Below are 27,072 nucleotides of genomic sequence, written 5' to 3'. Positions count from 1 at the left end.
CCAATTACCATCGGCCTTTTTCACCAACACAGGATTAGCGACCCATGTCTGATACCGCACTTTCCGCAGAATGTTTGCCTTGAGAAGGTTATCTACTTCTGGCGCATAACCAATCACTGCGCTCAAGAGCCATATATCGCTTCTTTTGTCTAACGGGTGTGAGTGATGGATTAACATTCAACTTATGTTCCACAATATCACGTGAAACCCCAGTCATGTCTGACTCTTGCCATGCGAAAACATCTGCGTTTGCGGATAATATTCCATGTAACTTAGCCTTGGTTTCAGCTGACAAGTCTGCGCCGATTTTGATACGCTTGTCCGGATGCAATCGATTAGCTATGACCGCACTGCTTCAAGTTGTTCTCCCATGCTGGGAATGTCTACGGGCACAACTGAACCACACAAGTCGGTTGTTTGATGTGACGCAATTGTGGCAACCCCTCCCTTCGTAGGAAACTTAATCAAACCATGCACCACCGATGGTATAATGTTAAAACGTCGTATGAAATTTCTCCCAAGCAGCGCATTGTACCGCGAAGTTGAACGAACCACATAAAGGTAAACTAACTCTTGTCTGATTAACTGCGGATTCTTATCATCTGCGAGCTCTACTATTAGCTCTATCCGGCCTAGCGGCCATGAGCTTTCTCCGGAGAACCCAGATAACCATGCATCAAACTATAACTTATATATGAGTTGTCTTTCAATAGTGGAGAACATAAAAGTCCCATTCAAGTACCACAATGTGGTTCGGAATGTTCTTATATGTATCTACGATGGCAGAACCACGTGAAAATCGAAAAACGCCATATCCACCAACAATTGGAATCTCTCTATTTGGTAAATCAGTTTGTTCTCTCCCAAATAAACTCAAAGTACTTTTATTGTATATTCCTTCGGTGAACTCTAAACTCAATATATTCATAATCGTGTGTTCATATTGGCTCACAGATGCAAGTATCCCTTGAGCTCTTCCCACAATCCTAGAGCTCTTTTCGGGGCCCAACGTTAAAGAATCGTCGGTCACAAATGTAGAAGCAAACACTTCTGATGAGGTGTCGGGACCGGCTACTTTGACCCTGGATGGATGATTACCACCAATTATGATTTGCATATAAAAGTGAAGGTGTGTTAGTTTTTCGATCTTTTTATTAAGTAATTTTGGTGACAAACTTGTTGAAAATTTTGTAAATTCACCTTCGATAATAACGAGTGAAACTAGGAAAAGGTTAAGAATGATGAAAAAATATTGTTAGTGACTATGAGCCATGGTGTATGAACTGAAAGATATTATTTGATGTGTAAATGTGATGTTGGGCTCGTCTTATATATAGATGGAAAGTTGATGTGGACTTTAGAAAATGGTTAACTAATCTTACTCCGTATTGTTCAAATTATCATGATTTATTTTTACGGCAAAATAACGAAAACTTTCATAAAAACGGAAAACGTTTTCAAACAGAAAACGTCTTTAACAAAGTATACAAAGAAACTCCGAAGAGGCTCGTACCTAAAAAGCGGTAACCATGCAAACTATCTAAATCGAGCCTCAAGTTAACCAAACCGAAATACAAGTCGGATAACAAACAACACATACAACAAACTAACAATGACAACAAACTCAAATACGAAAAAAAACCACTAGGAAACCTGATGCCGAGAACACGAGCTCAAATGTCTTGAATGAAAAAGTTGAATTCTTCCATCTCGGCGCCTTGAACCTATCATGATATAAGGAGTATTGACTAAGTAATTATGGCACATCCACGCATGTGACAATTCGTATCCACAAGTTGTAATAACGAGAACGACCTCTATATGAGACGTTTTAAAAAGACATTTATTACAGCAAAAAAAGTAATAATTTAATAGTTGAATACAATCCAAAATAAAATAAACCAATACATAATGTTTTAATTAAAAGAAATATGATGTAGACAAATGCGGACGCCACATAGCTAAGCAGCATAACATCTTATCCTAACAGCTTTAGCTATCTGATACAAAACATGCTTAAAAATGCCAACACAATGTTTGAGTGAGTTCATAGGCTTAATATAACAACAGTAGTATAAGTTTGTGGACCACAAGATTTAAGTAACAAAAGTGATATAACAATGTCAAAAAGTATGCCATGATTACTTAATATCGAAGCTAAACAATTGTACCATTGACCCTTTGTTCTTCACGTCGTAATCATTATTATGTAACCACTTGACCAACAGTCAAATGACAGAAATGTTAAACCCAATAGATCAATTCATAATAACTAAGCTTACATATACCAGTAATTAACAATATTAAAGTAGAGATTTTTTTTTTTTTTTTTTTTGGGTAAAGGGTCACCTCGGTGAATCTTATTAAGGATTAAAGTAGAGATTTCGCATGTGTAAAAACATGTTTAAAGTAAACTCATGTATAGTATAAAGTTTAAGCACTTGTGTACAATACGTAAAATATTTCAAAAACAAGCATGTGGCTCACCACAAATATAAAATATTTAAAACGAGTAAAAGTGAAGCTATAAAAACTCATCTTGGTAGCACAACAATACTAAGTAAGGATTGGTCAATAGCCTAGTTGGTGAATGACTCACTCTCCCTTAGGGGACTTGAGGGTTCGATTCCCACTAGGTGAGGATTTTCCAAATAATTGGATCAAAAACCATTCTTACCGGACCCAAATGATCCCTTCGTCCCACGCATGCGAAGATTGCAACAATAACAATGATGTGGGGTAATTGGTGATGGTGTTTCGCCAGGCTCCAGTGAGCTACCGGGGACCGCTGGATGGGTTGACAAAGTCAACACAGGGCTAACATGTCCCTGCCGATACACATGTTTTTTGCAACAACAATACTAAGCATCAAATTAGAGATAAGGGGATAAGCAGTCATATGATCGTTCATCTCTTCGCATCAACCTCCTGCCCACCTTATCTTGGTGATCATGCGTTGTATCATATCCGTTTTGGAAAACAATAAGACAACCATTAATACTTGTGTTAATTAAAAGCATGTGTTTGCAAGCTAATTACCTGAGGTAACATCAAAAGAATAACGTAGAGATAACATTAACAGCTGCTTTAACGAACAATCTAGAGAGGTATCTGCATTCAAATATGTACAGATAACACTCTTTGACCCCATCTTTCTAAAATAATAACGTACAGGAACCACACTATATAATTGGTCTCGATTGAGGATATCCGTTTTAGAGTTAAAACATGGTAAATGTTCATATGCACATAACGTTGATCCAGACTACAGTGTCAGCCACATAATTTGAATAAAATAAAATGCATAATTCATCTCGACAATGGATGACCATCTCATTAGCATAGTTGAACATCCTATTCTCCAAGGTTTTTGTTATCTTGAGATCAATTGGATGAACCATAGAAGTTCTTATTCACTTTAAATGAAGTATGAATTTTATAAAGAAGTTTTATATCACACATCCAAAAACAGAGATCGTATAGAAACAAATAATTAACAACGAAAACCACAGATGCACACACCATGAGACAGCCAACAATCAGCAAGACAACAAATAACACAATAAAAAATGAAAATTTCGAATTAAAATGATAATAGATCTTAATTTACCGGAGCAAAAAATGCAAAAAAAAAAGGAAAAAAAAGAAGGAAAACGGAGGAGCAACATACCTATATATTAACTGCTGTTACAAACAATCAAAACTTGCAATTAAAAAAAAAATTAACAACATGAACACTGCCATCCAAATACTACCAGATATAACAACTTCATTACTTATATTTGAAAATTATTAACAACATGCTATAACCAATAAAACCAAACACATACCAAAATCGAAAGAAATAGAATTAACTTAAAATGGTATCAACTTGAGGAATCCAGCAATATTTATTTCATATCCGACTACCACAAATACTCCCGACAACATGCACACCCATAAAGGGTCGAACCCTAATTTCAGTGGATCAGCAGAATTAAAAGAAATAGGGAGGGTTAGGATGAACCGATGAAGCTGGTGATGGTGATTTTGTTGGTGGCTTGGATGTCGTTCAAGAGAAGAAACGGCGCAAGGATGAGAGGTGGCCGGAGACGGTCGCTGGATCGAAGCAGCGACGCTGGATTTTTTTTTTTTTTTAATCGGCGGTGGAGATGTCGTTTTCGGGGGTTTGGTGAATAGAACGGCAGAATTCCGGCTGAGTTTTAGTGATAAAAAATAAGGATATGTTATAATTCAAGAGGCTTATAATTACCTTTAATGATTATAAGAACAAAGAGAGAGAAAAAAAAGAAGAAAGAGAGAAAAATATTAATATTGATATTTCAAGAGAAATGGTACTCCTTAAATGGTTACCATACATGTCTATTTATAGTATAAAATATTACTATGCAAGAAATATAATAATAATAAAATTAACATCCAATCTAGATATTTTATAACACAATCTAGATATTTTATAACACTCCCCCTTGGATGACAATTTTATTAGAGAATAACTAGTACTGCCTCGTTAAAAACCTTGCTAAAGAAAACCCATTGGGATAAAACTTTAGCTAAGGGAAAAAGAGTGCAGTATAGAGTTGACTCCCCCTCAAGTAGGCAACGCTTGAGTTGTTACATCTTCTGAACATGCCTCATACCAATATTATGAACGTGTGTTCTGAAAATAGTAGTTGGCAGTGCTTTGGTATAAAGATCAGCAGAGTTGTTGATTGAACGTATCTCATTTTAATCTAGTTGTCTTTTACGAGATCTTGAGTATATGAGAAGAATCTGAGGTTTTCATCTGAAACTGTATCATCTAAATCTTTTATGTACAAGTTTAGCTCCTGTGATTTGTCTACAGTCTCCTTCATGGTTTGCTCGAACCCTTGTTTCAATTCCTATTCCCTTGTAGTCTTTTCTGAGCCTTACCAACATACCATTCTTTTCCATCAAACTTATGACCGTTATGACCGTCTATGGCTTTGGCGCCTCGTCAGTATTTATATTTTGTTCAGTCACTTTTGATACTCTTCTTTCATTTGTATTATGCAAGCTACATTATCTTCATATATAGTTGTTGGTGAAGATAGTTGTTAGTCTTTTATAGCGTTCTAGTCCACAAGAATCAATAATGATTTGTGTCATTGATCTCAACCAAACACATTTTCGAGTAGTTTCATATAATGCAATCACTTCGTCATGATTTGATGATGTTGCAACAAGTGTTTGTTTTAAGAACGTCATGATTTTGTGGTACCTCCATTTAGGAATACATATCGAGTTTGAGATTTATCTTTATGAGGATTTGATGAATGACCTGTATATACATAATCAACCAAATCTTGTTTTGAAACGTTAGAATAAAATAATTTTAAATCAGCAGTTTCTCAAGGGTATCAAAATATGTGTTTGATCCCGCTCCATTGTTATTTGAGCTGAATCTTGCCAACAAATTAACTGCAAGAGAAATGTCAGGTCTTGTATAATCTATAAGATACATAAGAACCTCAATTGCACTAAAATATGGAACTTCCGATCTGTTAAGATTTTCATGATCTTCGCAGGGATGAAATAGATCAGTGTCAATATTGAGTGATCTAACAACAATGAGTTTGTCTTTAAAAAAAATGTTTTAAAATCTTTTCGGTATAAGTTGTTGATGTACAAGTAAACCATTAGGCATATGCTCAATTTGCAATCCAAGGTAATACTTGGTTTTTTTAAGATCTTTCATTTCAAAATAATTCTTTAGAAGTTGAATGATTTCATAGATCTCTTTATTTGTTCATATGATGTTAAGAACATTGACATAAACAACTACGATCTCATATCCGAACATTGTTTTTATAAAACATACGTGCAAAATAAGTTTATATTTATACCCCTTTTTTTTATCAAGTAGTCATTTAATCGGTTATACCACATACGTCCCGTTTGTATAAACCCATTTAGAAATCTTTGTGATTTAATGGAATATATTCCCTTGGGTTTTACATTAGATGCTTATGATACCTTAACCCTTTAGGTATATTCATATATATCACTATTAAGTGATCCATACAGATAAGTAGTAACAACATTCATGAGATGCATTTAAATAACTACCAGGTTGATTACGTATCTAATAAGTAATTGTATCCATTACAGGAGGATAAGTTTTCCTCCTAATTCATTTCTGGTATTTGTGGGAAATATTGAGTTACAAGTCTAGTTTTGCCTTGTAACTTCATTTGCACATTTTTTTCGGATAAAAATTCATTTGTATCCCATACGTTTCACATCTTTAAAAGTGATAACGATTGATCCGAAAACTTTTCTTTTATCGAGCGATTCTAATTCAGCTCGTATTGTTCCTTTCCATTGAGCTCAATCATGTCCATTTTGTATATTCAATGACAGATTTTAGTTCCAGATCATCATCTTTATTCATGATGTCATTGTAACATTATATGAAAATATCTCATAGAGATTTTAATTTCATTTCGGTTCCATAATATTGCATAATTTGTCGAAATTTTAGTATTTACATTTATCAATATCCTCTGCAGAAGGAATATTGATTTGTGGTTCTTCTTGAACACTTTCTTTTACCTCATTATCAGCTGATTTTCTTTTTCGAGGATTTTTATCTTCGGAACCAATTGATCTTCCACGTTTGATGCGTGGCAAAGACTCAACAGTGACATTATTGCCAGCTTTTGGAATTTCAGTTCGAGCTGAAGCATTTATCGCTGGTATATATGATTTAGTCACTCTTTTTATATCTGTAAATGCATCAGGTAATTGATTTACAAGTTCTTGCATATGCATTATTTTTGAACTTTAATTTCGCATTCATTTGTGCGAGGATCAAGATACCTTAATTGATGTTCATACCATGAAACATCATTTTCTTTATTTTTCATTTCTCCCCCTAATCTAGGGAACAACGTTTCATTAAAATGACAATCAGCAAAACGTGCTGTAAAAACATCACCCATCATGGGTTCAATATATCTTATGATTGAAGATGTTTTATATCCAAAATATATTACCATCTTTCTTTGAAGAATCATTTTATTGTGTTGTGGTGATACAATTGGAACATACACTGCACAACCAATGTTCTAAGGTGGAAAATATTTGGCTCTTGGCCAAAATCAAGTAGTAAGTGAAAATACTTATGACTTCCACATGGTCTAATGCGAATTAATGTCGCATCATGTAAATTTACATGTCCACATATAAATATTGAGAGTTTTGTACTCATTATCAATTGTCTAGTTATTAGCTGCAAGCGTTTATCTTATTAATTCAGCTAAATAAATTTTGTGTATGCACATGAGCAACTGGATGTTCAACAACAATCCCTGTAGATATATAATGATCATTAAATGTTTGAGATGTTAACTCACCAGCATTATCAAGTCTCATCCTTTTAATGGTGTAATCAGAATAATGTGTTCTCAATTTAATAATTTGTGCAAGAAACTTTGCAAATGCCATATTACGGCTTGATAACACACAAATATGAGACCATCCGCTAGATGCGTCTATTAGAACCATGAAATATCAAAATGGTTCACATGATGGATGAATTGGTTCATATATATAACCTTGAATTCTTTCAAGAAACATTGGTGATTTTTTTTTTCAATATTCTTTTCATTAATCACCATATGTGCTTTTCATCATATGCGCTTTTCATCATATGCGCTTTTAATCACTTTTAATCATATGCGCCGTGTTTTTCATTATATGCGCTTTTCATCATATGCACCTTTTATCATATGCGTTTTTAATCATATGCGCCTTTTATCATATGCGCTTTTAATTAAATTAGGTACATATATTACTGTACCTGTTAATATTTAAATATATATATGCAATCATGCATCACCACTAATTTCATAAATATCCATAAGTTGTTCGTGAGAGAATTCAATTGATATCAAATTATTATTTTATTATTTCTTTATTATTACTTTGTATTATTGATATCAATTAGTTGAAATTTTTGTTCAGTGCATTATTCATCTATCATTATCTATCATCTTTATTCAAAAAAAAAAGGTGTCAATTGTTTGTCCCCACTCAAATTTGAGGTAACTTCCTAAAATACCCTTGCTTTATAATTACTCATTCTTTTTATTTTTCACCACTTTCTAAGTAAATTGTATAGAGTATTTGTTCAAGCTCTTCTTCTTCCAAAAACTTCAAGCCTCATTTTCTCTCTCTTGCCCAAAATTTGGAGTAACCCATCTTCTTTATTAGATATTTCTCCTCAAAAGATTTTTTTTCCCAATGTTAATGTCTTTTATTATTTACCTAAAATGTTCCCTATTTTAGTAGTTGTGGATTTTCTTTCTTCACCTACATAATATATGAAAATTCCCAATTTGGTGGCCTTTTAGTTTCTCGACAACTTATCTCCTTTTTCTTATCTTGCTATTTGTCTTTTAAAGATGGTAAAATGCAGTGGCGAAGCCAGCATTTTGTGTCACTGATGGCACAAAATATAACGACATGTATTGAATCATAAAAAAAAAATCACGAATTATGTTTCGGTATAAATATAATAAAAACCAAATTACCTTTTAATAGAAACATTTTTACGATATTTTCTTGTTATAAACCATTGATAACATCCATGGAATTAGTAAAGTGTTTCATTTCAAGCTTATATCTAAAATGTTGATTTCTATTTAATAAATTGGATGGGAATTCGAATAGATAATCAAAGTATGTAACTTGAAATCTTGTGCTCATATATATAATAATGTTAAAAATGGTTTTGGGAGTTAAATTAAGATTATCTAATAACATCTTCCCTGTCATTATACTTATACTTAATATTTCTTATATATTTTGTATAAATATCATTTAGCATTTATAAGAATATGAATTATGGAGTACAACTGAGTATATTCTTACAATCTTACAAGTATAAAGTTTAATGCCTAATAAGTATGAGAAGTGATATTTTCAAACAATCTTTTGATAGATCCACACAAGTTTGGTGATACTTTCCAATAATACTCTTTTAATAAATTATAACAAAAAAATCTTTTGAACATTTCATTAAGGGCAATTTAGTAACTCTGTGTGAATTTATCAAAAAAAAAAATGTTTGGAAATATCAATTTCTAATAAGTATTTTAGAATAATCCTAAAAAAAAATATGAAGAGCTAAAGGTAATAAATTGTAGGATTTGAGAGTTTAAATTGTACAATTGTACATTCAGATAACATTACGTGTTTTAAAGTAGATATTTTATTTTTATATTAGGATAGATTACTGTCTTAATCTTCATTCATATTTCGTTTTATTGTGCTAATCACATATTAAGATGAGACCCACATAATGGATAGAAGTACTAATGAGTTTACCTAATATATACTTGCTTTCTTGGATTCTAAATTATGTAAATGGTTCCAAGTCTTAGCCTTTCTTTTCTTGGGTCCCACACGTTAGACTAACAAATGAAGATGATAACTTTAAAAAAACTGTCCTTTTCTAGATTTGTTAAACTTTAATTACCATATGCAAATATATGGTTACGGCGGTATTTAAGGTCAGCTAACATCGATTTTAAACTTTTCAGCTACAGTAGTTTCTATGCATATGGACAATCAAAGCTTGCTAACATTCTACACGCTAAGGAGCAAGCAAGGCGTCTCAAGGTAACTATATATTAAGATCAATACATTTTCAGTAAAAATTGCTCCACTTTTTTTTATGGTGCTACATCTAAATTTCTAATTGATATTTCTACAATCATCCAAATTTCAACAACTGTATATTGCTTAAAATATCCTGAATAACAAAATAAGTGAGTTACTGAGTTATCCGGTAGCACCAATGTTTTTTTTTTATTATTTTAACTTTTAAGATTATAAATTTAAGAATAAACATTAGTATGCATGAAATAAATAATGATTAATTGCATAAGTAATCATAAATGTTAGATAACATATAAAGACCCCATCGTATTCGTATTGATCGGAATTAATCTCGACCCATGGTACCGTGTTGTCAAATGACGTGTTGCGTACATAAAGTACCGTGTTGTCAAATGACGTGTTGCGTACAATCATGAGGTCTTATTAACATAAATATAAATGTTAGTGAAGTTAATAAGAGTTAGATTACAGAAAATATAATTCAGGCGGTATAACCGGCCATATATAACTTAAATAACATAAATATAAATGTTAGTGAAGTTAATAAAAGTTAGTAAACATAAATGATAGTTAGGCGACAGTGTCGACCATATATAATTTAGGTGGCAGAGTCAACCATATAATAAGAACAATACAAATGCACTAAGAACTTAATAAAAATTAGTAGTTCAAAATGTTAGTAGTCCAAAGTTTGATATATTCGAGTCTGAAAATTATTAATAATTTCATACCTTGATCAGTGACTCGTGATCGTTTGAGATATCCTTTGATTACACTAAGCTCTTCGTGCTGATAACGTGTTATAATTCAAGAGGCTTATAATTACCTTTAATGATTATAAGAACAAAGAGAGAAAAAAAAGAGAAGAAAGAGAGAAAAATATTAATATTGATATTTCAAGAGAAATGGTACTCCTTAAATGGTTACCATACATGTCTATTTATAGTATACAATATTACTATGTAAGAAATATAATAATAATAAAATTAACATCCAATCTAGATATTTTATAACACAATCTAGATATTTTATAACAGGATAATAATAATAATATATATCTTTAGTCATATATAATAATTACGTTTACTTGTTTTATTATTTATATAGGAGAGGAATCAAATGAGAAAGCTTGGGAACTCTGAGAACCCAAATTCTAACAAAAAAATTAACACGGGCGAACATTTTTAGTTTGGGTCGAACAATATTCATTATCTGTGAGAACCATGAAAATTAATTAAAAAAAAATCGCGGCCAGTTCAGTGAAATTAGGGCAGACTCCTTTCTTCCTTAATCACCTACCATCTCATAAACCCAAATCAATAACCTATCAACAAAATCAAACACCAATATAACAACCTTCCTTGTTTTTGTCAAATTTAAAATCAATTTGAGCTCTTTTATTTAATACCAATTACGAGTAATTGATAATTCATAAAAAATATGGAGATTTAAAGAAGAGCATATCGATGTGATTACAGAGAAGTTAGCGACCCCTTAGACCAATTGGTGCAGAAATTGATGTTTGTTTTCTCGCATTTAAAAAAAAAAAAAAAAAAAAAAAAAAAAAAGATGCAAAGTCTTTGTCATACAAGAATTAGAAGAAAGACAGTTAACATACACAAAGAAAATAATTTCTTGGAGCATCGATCCCTTGTGCAAAAATCACATCTTGGACATCATCCGGATGTCTTCGCGCCCGTATGCTAAAATTCCAATTTTATTTTGCTACTGTAGCAACTCTGTTGCAACTTAGTAAGTCTGCATCTTAATTTTGCTGAGTTCGAACAATTTTTACAAAGTGCGAACAATTTTTACCGAGTACTCTACCTTTATTTCTTTATTTATCTTATTTTTAATTTCTACTTATATAATAACTGAGTACTTTACCTTTAAAGTTTTTAGCAACGGAGAAACGATGCATCTACTTGCATCTTTTTTTTGTAGAACTATGTAATTGTAGAACAAATGATTTTGATATAGAACAAGTAAAATTCGAACAAATTTGGAGAAATTCAAACATATTTATGTTCTACAAAATCATAATTAGAACAAAATCAGGTCCAATTTGAATAAATTTTAAAAATTCGAACATGTTCTACATTTTTCTGTTTTACTATTTTCGTTCTACATTTTCAGCAGCTCATTTTTTGCTCGAATTTCACCATTTTTGCTCGAATTTCACCATTTTTGCTCGCCCGCCATTTTTTTTGCTCGAATTTCACCAAAATTGCTCGAATTTCTTATTTTTGCTCGCCCGCCAATTTTTTTTGCTCGAATTTCACCAAAATTGCTCGAATTTCACCAAACTTGCTCGAATTTCACCAAAATTTGCTCGAATTTCACCAAAATTGTTCTAATTGGAGTTCTCAGGTTCTCACACATGCCGAGTTCTCACTGGATCTTCTTCCTATATATATATATATATATATATATATATATATATATATATATATATATATATATATATATATATATATATATATATATATATATATATATATATATATATATATATATGTATATGTATAGCGCTAAGCTCCAAATTAGAGATAAGGGGATAAGCAGTCATCTGATCGTTCATCTCTTCGCATCAACCTCCTGCCCACCTTATCTTGGTGATCATGCGTTGTATCATATCGACGGAGACAAGGGTAGTTTGGTCAATTACATAATTTATTTACAGTTCGTCTCTTTCATCGGGAAAGTTACACCGCGTGAATCTGGAGCTACAAATTATCAGATCAGATTAAAAACTACTACAAATTACGAATTAGGGTTACAATATCGAATCGATTCAACGCTCAAAAGCATCAAAAATACTGGGTGAATCTACAACTAGTTATATGAATCGATTCAGATATTAGGGTTTTAATCACAAAAATCATCGAATTCATCATGTACATATTCGAGATTCAGTAAAGTGGTCATCAACTTGTAGTTTCAATTGAAAAATGAAGGAAGATTCGTCTATTAAACAATCAAAAGATCGGCAAACGAATCACAGATAGAAGAAAATGACAATGGTAAATTACCACAACGTAAATTACCAAAACATTGATTAACTCAAGGAAAGAAAGCTCTCTCTCTCTCTCTCTCTCTCAAAACCTCTCCTTCACATCTCCCAATAATTCAAATTAAAGGCAACTCCTTCTACCGCTGTGAGTTCCGGCCACCGGCATCCTCGTCGGTGGTCGGTAGTTTCCTATTTTCCTCTGTTGCTTCCTTTTTTTCTTCGTGTTCTCATTTCCTACCATCGTTGCCCGATTTGGCATAAGAATACGGCTCCTTTCAACAACCCTTGTCGTTTTTCAGGCGACAAATCTGGTTGGACCTCACCGGATTCTGAGGACGTAAAAGGTTTGTAGTGTGGTGGGTTGCTCTTCCTTTCATTGCCGGTCGGTTTTTGCCCTTATTTTTCGTTTTGCAAGTCGGATCTCTGTCTTCGCCCCTTTCATTGTTGTTTTTTCAAGTCGTGGCCAGCTTCTGATCTCTTCTATTGATGATGTATTCGTGTTTCTTGCTTTTCGTGAGTCGGTTTTTCGAGTTGTTTTCGAGTCGCTTCAGTTCATGCTGGTATTCAGGTAGATCGGAATCTTCTCATCTACCGGAAGTTGGGTTCTTTTCAGACTCGATTTTCAGGTATGTATGCTACAAAAATAATGAAAGAAAGAGTAACTCCTTTCGAATTCGAGTTGGTATACGGTGTTTTCTTTCAGATTTCGTATGTATTAGTCGAGTGATTTCGGGCGGTTTCGGGGTTGTTTTCGTGTTGTATCGGGTTGTGTTTATGATCTGAGGAGGATACCGGGATACCGTGGGTCTTAATGGTGGTTCGTGTGTTGGCCATCGGAAGCATGGATTGCTCCTGGCTCGTTTTATATCTAGATCTATTTCTTTATTTTTTATGCATACTACTTGAATGTCGTAAATTACATATCGTTGATGTGAAACTGATCAGTTGTTTCGGGTGAAACTGATTAGTTGTTTCGGGTGATTAATGGTGGTTCGTGTTGGTATTTTCGGGTTGTTTCGGGTGATTTCTAGATCGTGGTGTTAGGGGTGGTGTTTGGAGATCTATGTTTGTGAAATTAGATAGGTGGTTTCGGGTTATTTCAGTGTTTGTTTCGTGAGATGGTTTCTCGTTCGTGGTTTCTTGGTATTTCGAGGGTATAAATCGTAGATGTTGGTTGTGATTTAACGGTTATGATCTCACTTTTTATTTACATTTCTACAGTCACGATTCCACCACTTGGTTAGTCTGTGTGATCGAGACTATTTGGTTTGATGTTGGTTGTTCGTGAGGTGGTTTGTTTCTCCCCATTTTCATGTTTTCTACCGAGTGTTTGCCCTTAACGTGGTTCTGTGAATTGTTGATTTGGATATAGAGTAGATTATTAGATTGTTAGATTGCAGTCTTGTACTTTTTCGAGATTGTGTTGGTCGTGTTTGTCGAGTTATCGTTTAGCGTTGTAACTACTAGCTTCTTGCTAGTCCTATTTTATTTATAATATTATTGCCTTTCAAAAAAAAAAAAAAAAAAATTACCACAACTTAATTTAAATTTGTATTTTATTTTCTAATCTCATGGTGAATGTTATAGAAATCGTTAAGCATTATTACATTATTATTGTGTTAATTGGTACTGAATATTATTGATTTCATAGTAACTGGTAATGAATATAATTTTCATTTGACCATAATTAGATAGGTTGAAATTGCCACCTATACTCTTTAAGCTTTACGGATACAAAGACATTATTGAACCAGCTGGATTTATAAAGAGAAAACGCCATTAGTTTTGCAGGAAAAGTAACAGTTGTCCATGAGGAGTTGTTTTAAGCAAAATCATTGATATGATTATTCTCATAAAGTACACTTAAATGAAACCTCTTTTGTTGTTTCATACAGATGAGGGGTGTTGCATACCTTTAACTGTTGACCATATTTGACCCAAGTAGAACCTTTGACATCTGTTACCACCACTATTATTATTTGACTTTAGAACAGGTCTGACTAAAGTTGACCCTTTGACATCCTTTACAACTCTTACCATTTATACTTTAAAGGGGACATGTTAAAGTAGCATGATCTGAATAAGAAAGTAAGAAACTTGTTATGGAAGAAGGATGGCATATTGTGGGAAAAGGTAACATAATTGTAAAGGATGTCAAAGGGTCAACTTTGGTCAGACCTGTTCTAAAGTCAAATAATAATAGTGGTGGTAACATGTCAGGTGATGTCAAAGGTTGGACTTGGGTCAAATCTGGTCAACAGTCAAATAGAAATGGTTGTGGTAATAGATCAGGCAACTTGAACGTTAACATAACGTGCTAAGAGATTATTATACATATGATGAAAGTTAACTAGGTGAGAGATTTTTATACTTTATATGAGTTTATATGTTTATTTTTCTTTTTCTATACTAAAATGTTATCATTCATCCACTGAATGTTATCATACATCCGATGAATTTTGAACTTTTGCACTTAAAATGTTATCATACATCCGATGAATCTTATCATACATTCGATGAATTATAATTTTTTGCACTTAAAATGTTATCATACATCTAGTGAACGTTATAATTTTTAACATTCATCTACTGAATGTTATCATATATTCAATGAATTTTAAATTTTTCACTTAAATGTTATCATGCATCTAATGCATGTTATAATTTTTGACATTCATCTATGAATGTTATCATACATTCGATGAATTTTAAGTTTTTGCACTTAAAATGTTATCATACATTTGATGAACGGTACAATTTTTTGCATTCATTTACGGATTGTTATCATACATTCGATGAATTTTATCATATATTCAGTGAAAAGATTATGCATTCATTTTTTATCATAATAATATGATCATAACGCTGAATCTGATAGTTCCTGAGCTAATTGTCTTGTTGCACTCATTCAATCTCAATTGTTCCTGGTAAAGATCATCCATTGATTTCAGTTATTCCAAATCTTTCGATTTGGATTGCTCATAAATTTTTTTTATTCTTTTTATTGATTTTGTATTTTCTATATTTTATCTCAACTGATGAATTAACTGATCTCGATTTTGTTGGTCGAGTAGTTTCATCAGACCTATTCCACCTTCAATTCGAATATAAAAAATCTTTATTGGTTGGATCTAGATGATAACAGGCTCTCTGTAATTATACGAATTTCTGAAGGAGTCAATTCCATCACGTGAATTGGTGTAGTTGTTTGGATGATGCATGTAAGGTGTTTGAGAAAATGTCTGAGAAGAATGCAATTTACTGGATTGGGATTATATGTGTGTATGTTGAGGCGTTTGGATGTTTACACAATGTAAATTTACACATCGATTAACTGGTACATTCAATCATAGCCTTAATTGTGTATAATTTTTTCATGTACGTCTTATCTATAATATTATGTTTTTATAAGATGCAATTGAAGTTCTATATAGTAGTTCCAGCTTTTATGGCACATAGTTCTGTGTCATAATTATAACTGTGGTGTGATAACAGATACTATAGGACATGTCACTTGCTTGTCATATTGTTAAACACGTGATTTACTTTTCTAGCTGGAATGGTTCGTCTATTAAAATTTGAGCATATTTTGTTTGATTCTATCAACAGATGTCTGGGGTTCATTAAGCAGTCTTGAATCTATTCCTGCAACTAATAATAAGACTGTTCTGTTTGGGTATTAATGCGATATGAAATCAGTTTGGACAGTTTTAATAAATAGTTTCATTAGTTTATCAAACCACATCATATGAATGTTGATATACTGTTATGTACGATTCTAATCTTGATTGTTTTCGTGTTATTTCAAATTCTAATGTATATGTTTAAGTTAGTAATAACATCTATAGTAGACGATATACATAGACGATATACATGTAGTGGAATCTTTACTAATGATATGGGAAAATGTTTGAATTTTTATGAACAAGTTAATAATGAGTAATCTGTTACATAATTGAAATGAAGAATATTGGTAAGAATTAGTTTGTACTTTTCAGTAAATGCTGTTAGCTGCTAGTTGTTACATGAATATACATTAATGTGTGTTTATTCCGTACATATATTTTGCTTCTAGTTGTTTGCTACTAGTAGTTTCAAACTGGTAAGATTTATTAACTAGTTGAAGGTAAAAAATAGAAAAAAGTGTTATAGAATGGAGAAACAAAGGGTGCAATTCAATATTGATTTCTAGTGGTCAGATAATAATTAAATATACTCATAATCTTTTCTTGTTTCAGTGGAAAAACAAAGATAGCCGAGTCTCTTTTTCACGGAAGAACTGACTGCATTTGAGGTATTGATCATGGGTCTGAACACCTAACCAGTGCCTATAGTTCTCCAGTTATGTGTAATTTTGTATCACTATTTTACTTCTGTTTCTTTGATTTTTCTAAGCTAGGATATACTATTTTAAATTTCTTATGGTTCAGGTTTTACTTAACAAATGCCATATGTTTCGTGCTCTTGTGCTTCTTGGAAGATCTCTTTCCATGAGTGTATGTGCTGTTGATCTTGTAGGCACTGTAAGTATTGTTTTTGAACTATAACTCGTGTCAATTTTTTTGATTTATTTCGTTTTTATTTCCGTCTGATTGATTATGTATTAAGAAATTAAAATTGTTAATATAATTTCTAGACAACAAGCAACTAAAACTAATAAAACCATAATCTGGTACGATGTGAAATGTAGTTGAATGCATGGAGAAGGCAACTAAGTGAAGGTCATGTCCTCTTCCTGAAACGTTTACCGCACTAGTTCGTTTATTTTGTTCAAAAGGTTATCGTTTTTCGAGGACTATCTGAACAAGATAAGAGGGTAAAAATACATTAAGTTTCTATTTGAACTATCTGAATTGCCCGAGGCTTTCGAGGGACTACAGGTTCCTTTCTTTATTTCAATTAGTTTATTTCGAGGCTAATTATCTTAATATCCTAAGATCACTTTGTTTTGATCAAAGAATTTTAATGTTTACTAAAGAGTATCACTATTTTCTGAGTTTTGGGTTTGTTTCTCTAAAGTATTAACTAGATGGTGGCAAAATGGGCGGGTTAGGTAGTCAGAGTCAGACGGAGAGTTTTAATGTACCTGCCAAAATAAGTCATTTTACTTGAAACACATTTTGTCCGACTTTTTTGAACTAAGAAAATAACTAGCTTGTCAAATATAATCTTATTCTTGAATAAATCCTGGATGTTTTATGATCCAAACATACTTTGGGTGACTTTTGACCCGTAAATTTTTTAAGGCATTTTTTGACTTTACATGATTAACGTGTCAAAATGAATGACATGAATTATCTGATTTCATAAGTTAAAGGTTTAATCATGCGACCTTAACAAACATGATTAAACGATTATCTGCGATACTGACACATGTTTATAGGAAATTAGCCAGTAGTTCATATTATAAAATACAGTTAGTTAAAAATTGATGACCCTTTTTTTTGTAATGCATGGTGTAGGATGATATGGCGTGTGAGACACTGGTTGAAAAGAGAGAACCTGTTGAAATTGATTATGGGTTGATATGTATATGTGCAATCTGCAGGATTGGTGAAGATCTTTTGGATGATAAACATTGATTTTTAGTGAATTTTTTAAATTTATCACTTTATATGTAATCATACATTTGATGAATGTTATCTTTTTTCAAGATAATTGTTATACATATGATGAATGTTAACGTGTTGAAACTTTACAGATAAATATTTCTTGAGCTATGATGAGATACCTAAAGACTTCATAATAGGGGTTATCAAATCATCAATACATCGACTCACTTTAAGATGCTAGATTAGCAACTATGCTGACAATTAGAAGATAAATCATTTCTTACTTATCTGTGTGTTAAGCAAAAAACATTATAAACCCTATAATTGACACTTCATTCGTTTAATAACCATAAGCAAAATGTACACCATATTATAATTTGAGGAAATTAAATGGTCATCAACATAAACCGTGTCTCATAATAACAAAAATAACAACTTCAAATCAACATTTAGTTAATTAAAAAATCACAAACTTCAAATTCAACGGTGCATAACAATCAATTAGTCAAAGTTAACTAGATAGAGATCGTAGACAAACCAATTTCGACTAACAAATCCAGAAGTCGTCTTCAAATTCGACTCAACAAACGGATACACATCCTCCACAACTGAATTCACACTATTCACTTTAATAAAAAATTGTTAGCCAAATCAGTAGAATCTATAAACATGTATATTCAAAATTAAGTAAAACCAAAAAATGGAAGTATAGGACCATCAAAATCTATAGCACTCATTATAGAAGGTTTTGAATGAACGATAACATACATTTGAAGACGCATGATAACATACATTCGACGAATGGTAACATACATTCGATGAATGGTAATATACATTCGATGAATGGTAACATACATTCGACGAATGGTAACTTACATTCGGCGACGAACGATAACACACATTTGACGCTGAACGATAGCATACATTCGACGACAAACGATAACATATATGAAGAAGGATAATATACATTTGAAGAATGATAACGTACATTTGACGAACGGTAACGTACATTCGACGAACGGTAACGTACATTCGACGAACGATAACCTACATTTTACGAATGATAAAATACATTCGACGACGAACGATAACATTCATTTGACGAAAGATAACATACATTCGACGAACGGTAACGTACATTCGACGAACGGTAACGTACATTCGACGAATGATAACGAACATACATTCAACGACCAACGATAACATACATTTGACGAATGATAACATACATTCGACGATAACGTACATTCGACGATAAATAACGTACATTCGACCACAAATGATAACATACATTCGACGAACGATAACATACACTAGGCGAATGGTAACATACAAACGTTTGGAATGTAAAATGTTAAAAGTGTAAGTGATTTAACTTAAATTAATGCTAAATTACATATGTGACTAAACAGATCTTGATGAAAGAGTTTTTGCTGAACTGGATCTTGTAAGATTTAAAAAGTAGGTGTATTGCGTCTCATTAAGAATTCATTCTTTGTGGTTTCTTGTAGGTTGTCTTTTTCATCTTGAGGATAGATTAGTTGGCTGAAATATGATCTTCTAGTGCTCTTAACCTCCACACCTACAATTGAACCCTTTTTACCAAACCATATTCATTAATAATATACTAAAACTTCAAACTTAACACATCATAGATAATCATGACTATAACACATAGAAATGGCACAATTATGTAACAGATAAAGTACTTTTTAATTGTAACAAAATGAATGTAAATTAGAAACTATAAGCTACTGTAAATGTAACAAAATTGATATAAAATGATAGTAGTAGGATAAATTTAAAATACACAAAAACATGCATTGCTAACTACAATGTATAAATCATATTTTAAAAGAAACATATATGTACACTACTTGGTTCTTCATCTAACTCTCAGAAACAAAATATACACAGTGCATCACAAATTTAATAGCCACTCTTCTTTGTCTAAAACTAAAACAAAATCTCTGTAAGCCTTTTTATCAAGTTTTTGAATTAAAATTTCCAGCAAAAAAAAAAAAAATTAAAGATAGCAATAAGACAAAACGTTCATACTTAACTGTTCAATTTCTCCTGAATGTTTTTGAATTTGTCTCAAAAATGTCAGTATTCACTTCTTTTTCGTCTTAACCGCAACAAAATGTCAAGTGGAAGTTGCCCTAAAAAGGAACTATGATTAATAGTGAACTGGGACCTATAACTTAATAAAATTTGAGCAACAAATAAGTGATGAATGTATGAAACCTCGAGTAATTGTAACAACTCGATACAGTTTTTAATCTATGTTTCACATTAACAGTAGAAACAATACTTATATTTGTAAATGTTCTTTGTTACCTCAAATTTAGGTTCTGCATCTGGATCTGCATATGTAGGACATTCACTTATTCAGAGATAATTTTTTTTGTGTGCAGAAATCAAAGAACATTTCCTCAGCAACTGCTCCAAGGGAACCAAAGATCAAGGTAATAGAGGGTTTAATATGTTATATAAAAGCTTTACCACATTGGCAGATGAAAAAAGGAACAATAATTATATTAATAAATGTTCTTTGTTACCTCAAATTTAGGTTCTCGTGGCTACGTTCGGGGGCTCTGAAAACTATGCGTCGGCATTATTCATTGCAGGACCAAAAGCAAACTAATATTGTTGAACTTGTTGCAGCTACTCAGAAATCCCTAAACTAATATTGTTGTCGTATTTAAAAATGATTCATGAATAAACATCTCAGCAACAAGAATCCTAAAGTAATTGATTCATGAACAAATACCCTAAATTGCTTGTTTATTAAAATTTAAGTTCTTCATAAAGAACACTGAATCCATGAATACCGGATAAATGAAATTTTGAATCGATGAGCACGAAACAAATCAACAAATGACAAAACACATACTGAATCAGTATTTGTTAATTTTCTTACCATTTAATTCTTCGGGACGATTTATGACTTTTCTTCATGAAGAACACTGAATAAATTGGATAAATGAAATACTGAATCGATGAACACAAAACACATAAACAAATGACAAAAGATATACTGAACCAGTAATTGTTAATTTCTTACCATTTGATTCTTCAGGACAATTTGACTCTTCTTCAATTTATTTTTTGCTCCTTTAATCATATCTCAAACTATTGCATTTTCGATATAGTCAATCGATTAATCGTACTTCGATCAATATATTTTGTTTAGATGATTGTGATTTCAATCCGTTTAGAGCTACACCGTAATTTGTAAATGAGTTAATATGAATCTGTAGTAAAAATTGAGCCCTAATTTGTGTTTCCACCTTTTTATCACGTAATTTAATAGTAATTACAAAATGTCAAATTTACCCCTCCGCGTTTTTTCTTAATATGATCAGATATGCGGTCTGGATTTGCTTATCCCCTTATCCCCAATTTACTCCTTATCCCTTGATCTCTCCCCTATATATATATATATATATATATATATATATGGGAGGGATCCACTGAGAACTCACTAAGAGTGAGAACCTGAGAACTCAAATTCGAACAAAAAAAGATGCGGCCGAACAATTTTGTGGTTAGTCGAACAAAAATTAAGATGCATGAAAATCACATGTTCTACATTTTCTGTTGGGTTCTACAAAATTGTAGAACGAAAATTCGTTAGAATTGGGGAAAATTGTTCGGCCGCCTATTTTTTGTTCGGTTCTACAAAATTTTGGTTCGGTTCTACAAAATTGTAGAACGAAAATTGGTTCGAATTTCTTTTTTTTGTTTGAATTTCACCTGTTTTTTTTAAAATTCAATTTTTTTTTTTTTTTTGATTTAGCCCGATTTAGAGTTTAGGGTTTAGGGTTTTCGGGTTTACTCCGTAAACCCTAAACCCTAAACCAACTCTAAACCGTTCGTGTAAAAAACTCATTCTAAACCCTAAATTTAAACCCCTAAACCCTAAAATCTAAACCCTAAATCTAAACCCTAACTTAATTTGATGAAAAATGATGTAAAACAAGTGTAGAACAGCATGTTCTACATGTGTTCTACATAAAAATGTAGAACAAAAATAGCACTTGCATCTAGCCAAAATAGTTCGACCCTCTGGAAAATTGTTCGAATATGTGATTTTTTGTTCGGCCGCGTCCTATTTTTTGCTCGACTACCTTAGTTCTCAGAGTTCTCATTCCTAAAATGTTCTCATTTGATCCCTCTAGTATATATATATATATATATATATATATATATATATATATATATATATATATATATATATATATATATATATATATATATACGTTTACTTGTTTTATTGTGCATATATAATAGATATGTGTATATGTGTTATATATGTTCACATATATAGATTTTATATGTATAATATATGTTCACATACATAGATTTTATATGTATACTTCTTATATATATTGTATGCTTTAATAAAAAAATATTAATAGTAGTATAATATGATACTACTAGTTTGTTCGTATGTGTACATGTAGATTTCTTCTATTTATAATACTCATGTTTATAAAAACATTGAGTATTCTCGTGTTTACAAGGTTAATTGTAGGGCAAATGGCCCAAAAAGGTAACATAAGTTACTAAATTTGACAATCAAGGTAACCCCCAATTTGCATAAGCCCGAAAAGGATTGCAATTTAATTTTTGCGCAAGAAAATGATTGCGTGTTTAAAAATTTTAAAATTGAGGTAATATCAAAATCTAAAATCGCGAATTACTTCAAATTGAGACTTGGAACAGATTCGTAGTGCTTCGAATTGCATTTGTTGTGAAGCAAGTTGATCCAAAACATCACGAAATACAACGAATCGAGATGAACAAGTCGTTTGAACAAGTCGACTTGTTCATCTCGATTCGTTGTATTTTGTGATATTTTGGATCAACTTGCTTCACAACAAATGCAATTCGAAGCACTACGAATCTGTTCCAAGTCTCAATTTGAAGTAATTCGCGATTTTAGATTTTGATATTACATCAATTTTAAAATTTTTAAACACGTAGTAATCCTTTTCTGGCGCAAAAATTAAATTGAAATCCTTTTCGGGCTTACACGATTTGGGAGTTACCTTGATTGTCAAATATGGTAACTTATGTTACCTTTTTGGGTCATTTGCCCTTAATTGTATTATAATACCATTTGGTTTACAAAACATAGTTTTCATATATATAAGTTTTATGAAAACACGTCGTGCATGAGAAAAGAGTGTCTGATGCACCGCATGCTTCATTCGATGCGCTGCGTCGCCTTGCATGCACACGTGCATGGCTGAGCAGATGATGATGCGCCGTATTCCTCCATACGATGCGCCGCATCGTCGTTCAGGTTCGAACAATTTGGTCAGTTTTGCAGATTTTCGAGTTATTTAATGTTAAAAATGAATTTCCTTTGTTTGTGTTTTAGCAAATAATAATGCTTGTAATATTCCTATTCCTAATCTTATTAAAGTATACATAAATTAATACTTTAAAGATTTAATCTAAAAGCTTAGGTTTTTATTAATACGTTTGGATAAACGGAAAAGAGAACAAGAGAGACATAAATTATAAATTAATCTTATTAAAGTATAAGATTTAATCTAAAAGCTTAAGTTTTTGTTAATACCTTTGGATAAACGGAAAAGAGAACAAGAGAGACAAATGAGTGGTAGAACTCGACCGAAAGCAACAACACTCCACAGCAGCAGCAGCTCGACGAACATGTTAGCAGTATACTTCCACGACTTCGAAGGTAAGTCTTGACCTTCTATCTAATATAATTTGACCGCCAATAGAATAGGTCGATTCGGAAGCTACATTCGAAGCATGGACGGATAATAAGTCAGAAGTCATAGCGGCTAATATTGGATTAGTGTCTTCTTTTGATTTCCACCAATTCAAAATGTCAAAGTTGTGATATTGTTCGGGAGTGATGAAGGATAATACAAAGTTTATAAGCTTGTAGTTTCCCAACTCGATCGTGGGTGTGGATGTTCGTGCACGCTTCGTAACGTCTTCACGTAATTGGTTATAAAGGCTTATATTAACGTCTTAGGGCCTTCGAGATGACGATCTGGTATCAAATTGGTCAACAACTGGGTTTGTTTGTCGTCCATATTTTGTTGCATAAATTTAAATAATTCTCCAAAAGTCCGGTTAAAATCGTATTTTGGTTACTTAAATAGGCGGGACAATCATTCTTAAGTATTTTATCATTAAAAACCATTAAGGTTTGACAACCTCTTCCATTTGTAGTCAAAAAGACGGTATGCAAACCTTTTCTAAGTAGTTTATCATTAAAACCCTTTAAAGTTTGAGTTTTCGTAATATATTTTCAAACATAAGACAAGTAGAACTCCATCTATCTATTATTATTATCATCAAAACAAGGTCCTAGCAAATCTCCACCACATTTTACCATAAACTTTATAGTTATGTTGTCGTTCATTGCTCGAACTATATATAGTTACTAATAATTTTCTAAATTTATATTTTAAATCACTATAATAATATAAATAATTTTGAATGGACAAGTTTATAATATGAGCAACACAACGTGAATGAAAAAGAAACCCATTTAAAACCGACCGTAAACGTAATTTTAACATATTTATGGCACTAGTAATATTAGATGCATTATCTAGCGAAGTAGTAAACATTTTATCAGCTAAACTATAATTCAATGAAAATGAAATATAAAATTCTTCTTATATTGTTACTCGTATGCGTATAACCAAATAGTTTAAAACTAATTGTTCGTTTCATTAATAACTATGAATCGGGATTAAACCAATGAGCGGTAACGGGTAAATAAGAATTTATCGTTGCATGTGGTGCTGCCAAAAAATTACAAGTTATAGAAACATTATATTTATAGTTTCGAAAACCTTAATTATATCATATTTAGCATCTTGCCATAATTTAAAAGCGCACGTCTAAGAGTAGTACGACTTACCATTTTATATCGCGGTTGTAGTCGATTCTTAATTATCTTCGTAAGCCTTTGATTGTCGAAGTTGTTGAATGGAAGTCCTTGTTGAATGACAAACTTCGTAAAATCTAACCGAAGGGCTTCGGGATCGTATAGAAAAATTGAACAATCTTGACTAAGTCTAGGTTGTGTCGGATCTTCCAGTTGGCGGTCCTTTACATCTTTCCGTAAAATGTTTTCTTAGCGTTGTGTTACCCGTAATTGCAAGAAACTTCATACATTTCTTGCAACGAGCTTTTTCCGTATCATCTCTCATAAAGCACATGTCGTAACGAGACCAAACATCTTGATCTCGGGTAGTAGGTTTAATCCTTAGTACATCATTGTTAGTGTAACGTGTATGTGATGATGTTCTAACGGAAGCGGGAGCGGAAGCTTGTGATTGTGTCTGATGCAGGATTAGTAAGTAGCAAGACAATAATTAGAGTGATTAGAGAGATATTTGAGTGTGTGTTGGTGTGTTTTCTGTTATAATAATAATAACATTATAGATATGGATAGTCAATTTTGGTGTATACATATAGTCAATTTTGGTACACAAAGTATGTATTTTTATATTGAGATTTTAGGCTATAAATACTCATGAATGCAAGCATTAAACTTGCACCATTTCTCACACTTACAAAGTGTTTCTTTCTTTCTCTCCATTATCATCTTTGTTCTTACACTTCATTATTAGTATTCTAAATCAAGAATCAAATCACTAAAGGTAGTTATAAGCCTACTGAATTATAACATCAAGAATCAAACCACTAAAGGTAGTTATAAGCCTACTGAATTATAACATCAAGAATCAAACCACTAAAGGTAGTTATAAGCCTACTGAATTATAACACGTTATCAGCACGATAATCTTAATACTAAATATGGTTGGCTCTGCCACCAAAATGATATATGGTCGGTTATACCACCAAAATGATATATGGTCGGTTATACCACCAAAATGATATATGGTCGGTTATACCACCAGAATGATATAGGTCGGTTATACCACCTGAAAAAATATATGGTCGACACTGTCGCCAAATTTTCATTTATGTTTACTAATATTTATATTTTTGTTATATAACATTTATTTATGATTGCTTACACATGGTCGACACTGTCACCTACTTATCATTTATGTTATATTAAATTTATGTTTAATGTTTATATACTTATGAATATAAATTGACTCTAATTTATCATGATGTTTGTTTTAATTTTTGATAATAGAAAATGTCGAATCTGGAAAAGCTTAAATTTACTCCTTTAGAATCAACTGGAAACAACTACATGCCATGGGTTATAAAAGTAAAAATGCATCTTAAATCAATGGGCATTCTTGAAACCATAAATGAAAACAACACTTGTTCTGAAAAAGAACAAGCTACGGCATGTTGCTTTATTCATCAACATATTGATGAATGCTTACAAAATAATTATGTGACTGTAGAAGATCCCCATGTTTTATGGGAAGGTCTCAAAAGCAGATTCAATAATCAAAGAGAAATTTTACTTCCAGCTGCAATGGAACAATGGAGAACATTAAGGTTCCAAGACTTTAAGAAAGTAAATGAATACAGCTCAGCTCTATATAATACATGTTCACAACTTAAATTCTGTGGACATGAAATTAGTGATGCAGACATGATTGAGAAAACTTTCTCCACAATGAATGCTGCAAACATCACAGTGCAAAGAAATTTGAGAATGCTAAAGTTCAAAACATATCCTGAACTTAATTCATATCTCTTAGTTGCAGAGCAAAATGATGAGCTATTAATGAAAAATCAGCAATCCCGTCCTACTGGTACACTTGCAATCCCTGAAGCAAATACTGCAAATAATTATAAACAGGGACAAGGACGCGGGCAAGGTCGTGGTTATAATAACCATCACCATCATCATGCCAAAAGCCA

At 32.1% G+C, this 27,072-nt stretch overlaps 1 protein-coding gene and 1 long non-coding RNA gene across 2 annotated transcripts; both read right to left on the bottom strand.

Moving 5' to 3' along the window:
- Positions 1-706: 706 nt before the first annotated feature.
- Positions 707-14,701, bottom strand: LOC139859977 (dirigent protein 11-like). The gene is made up of 2 exons (XM_071848750.1): positions 14,610-14,701; positions 707-1,082 (listed from the first exon to the last, which is right to left on the bottom strand). Exons 1-2 carry the CDS (start codon positions 14,699-14,701, stop codon positions 707-709), a joined length of 468 nt encoding a protein of 155 aa, XP_071704851.1.
- Positions 14,702-19,530: 4,829 nt separating this feature from the next.
- LOC139858522 (uncharacterized) lies at positions 19,531-21,453 on the bottom strand. Its single transcript, XR_011762985.1, has 6 exons — positions 21,281-21,453; positions 21,137-21,182; positions 20,775-20,899; positions 20,554-20,655; positions 20,277-20,375; positions 19,531-19,808 (listed from the first exon to the last, which is right to left on the bottom strand). It is a non-coding gene; the product is annotated as an uncharacterized lncRNA (long non-coding RNA).
- Between the last annotated feature and the right edge of the window lie 5,619 nt (positions 21,454-27,072).

The sequence above is a fragment of the Rutidosis leptorrhynchoides genome, chromosome 7 (genome assembly GCF_046630445.1).
Source record: "Rutidosis leptorrhynchoides isolate AG116_Rl617_1_P2 chromosome 7, CSIRO_AGI_Rlap_v1, whole genome shotgun sequence".
Classification (NCBI taxonomy): domain Eukaryota; kingdom Viridiplantae; phylum Streptophyta; class Magnoliopsida; order Asterales; family Asteraceae; genus Rutidosis; species Rutidosis leptorrhynchoides.
Note: the sequence above shows the minus strand (reverse complement) of the source record. Positions and strands in the feature narration are given on the sequence as shown.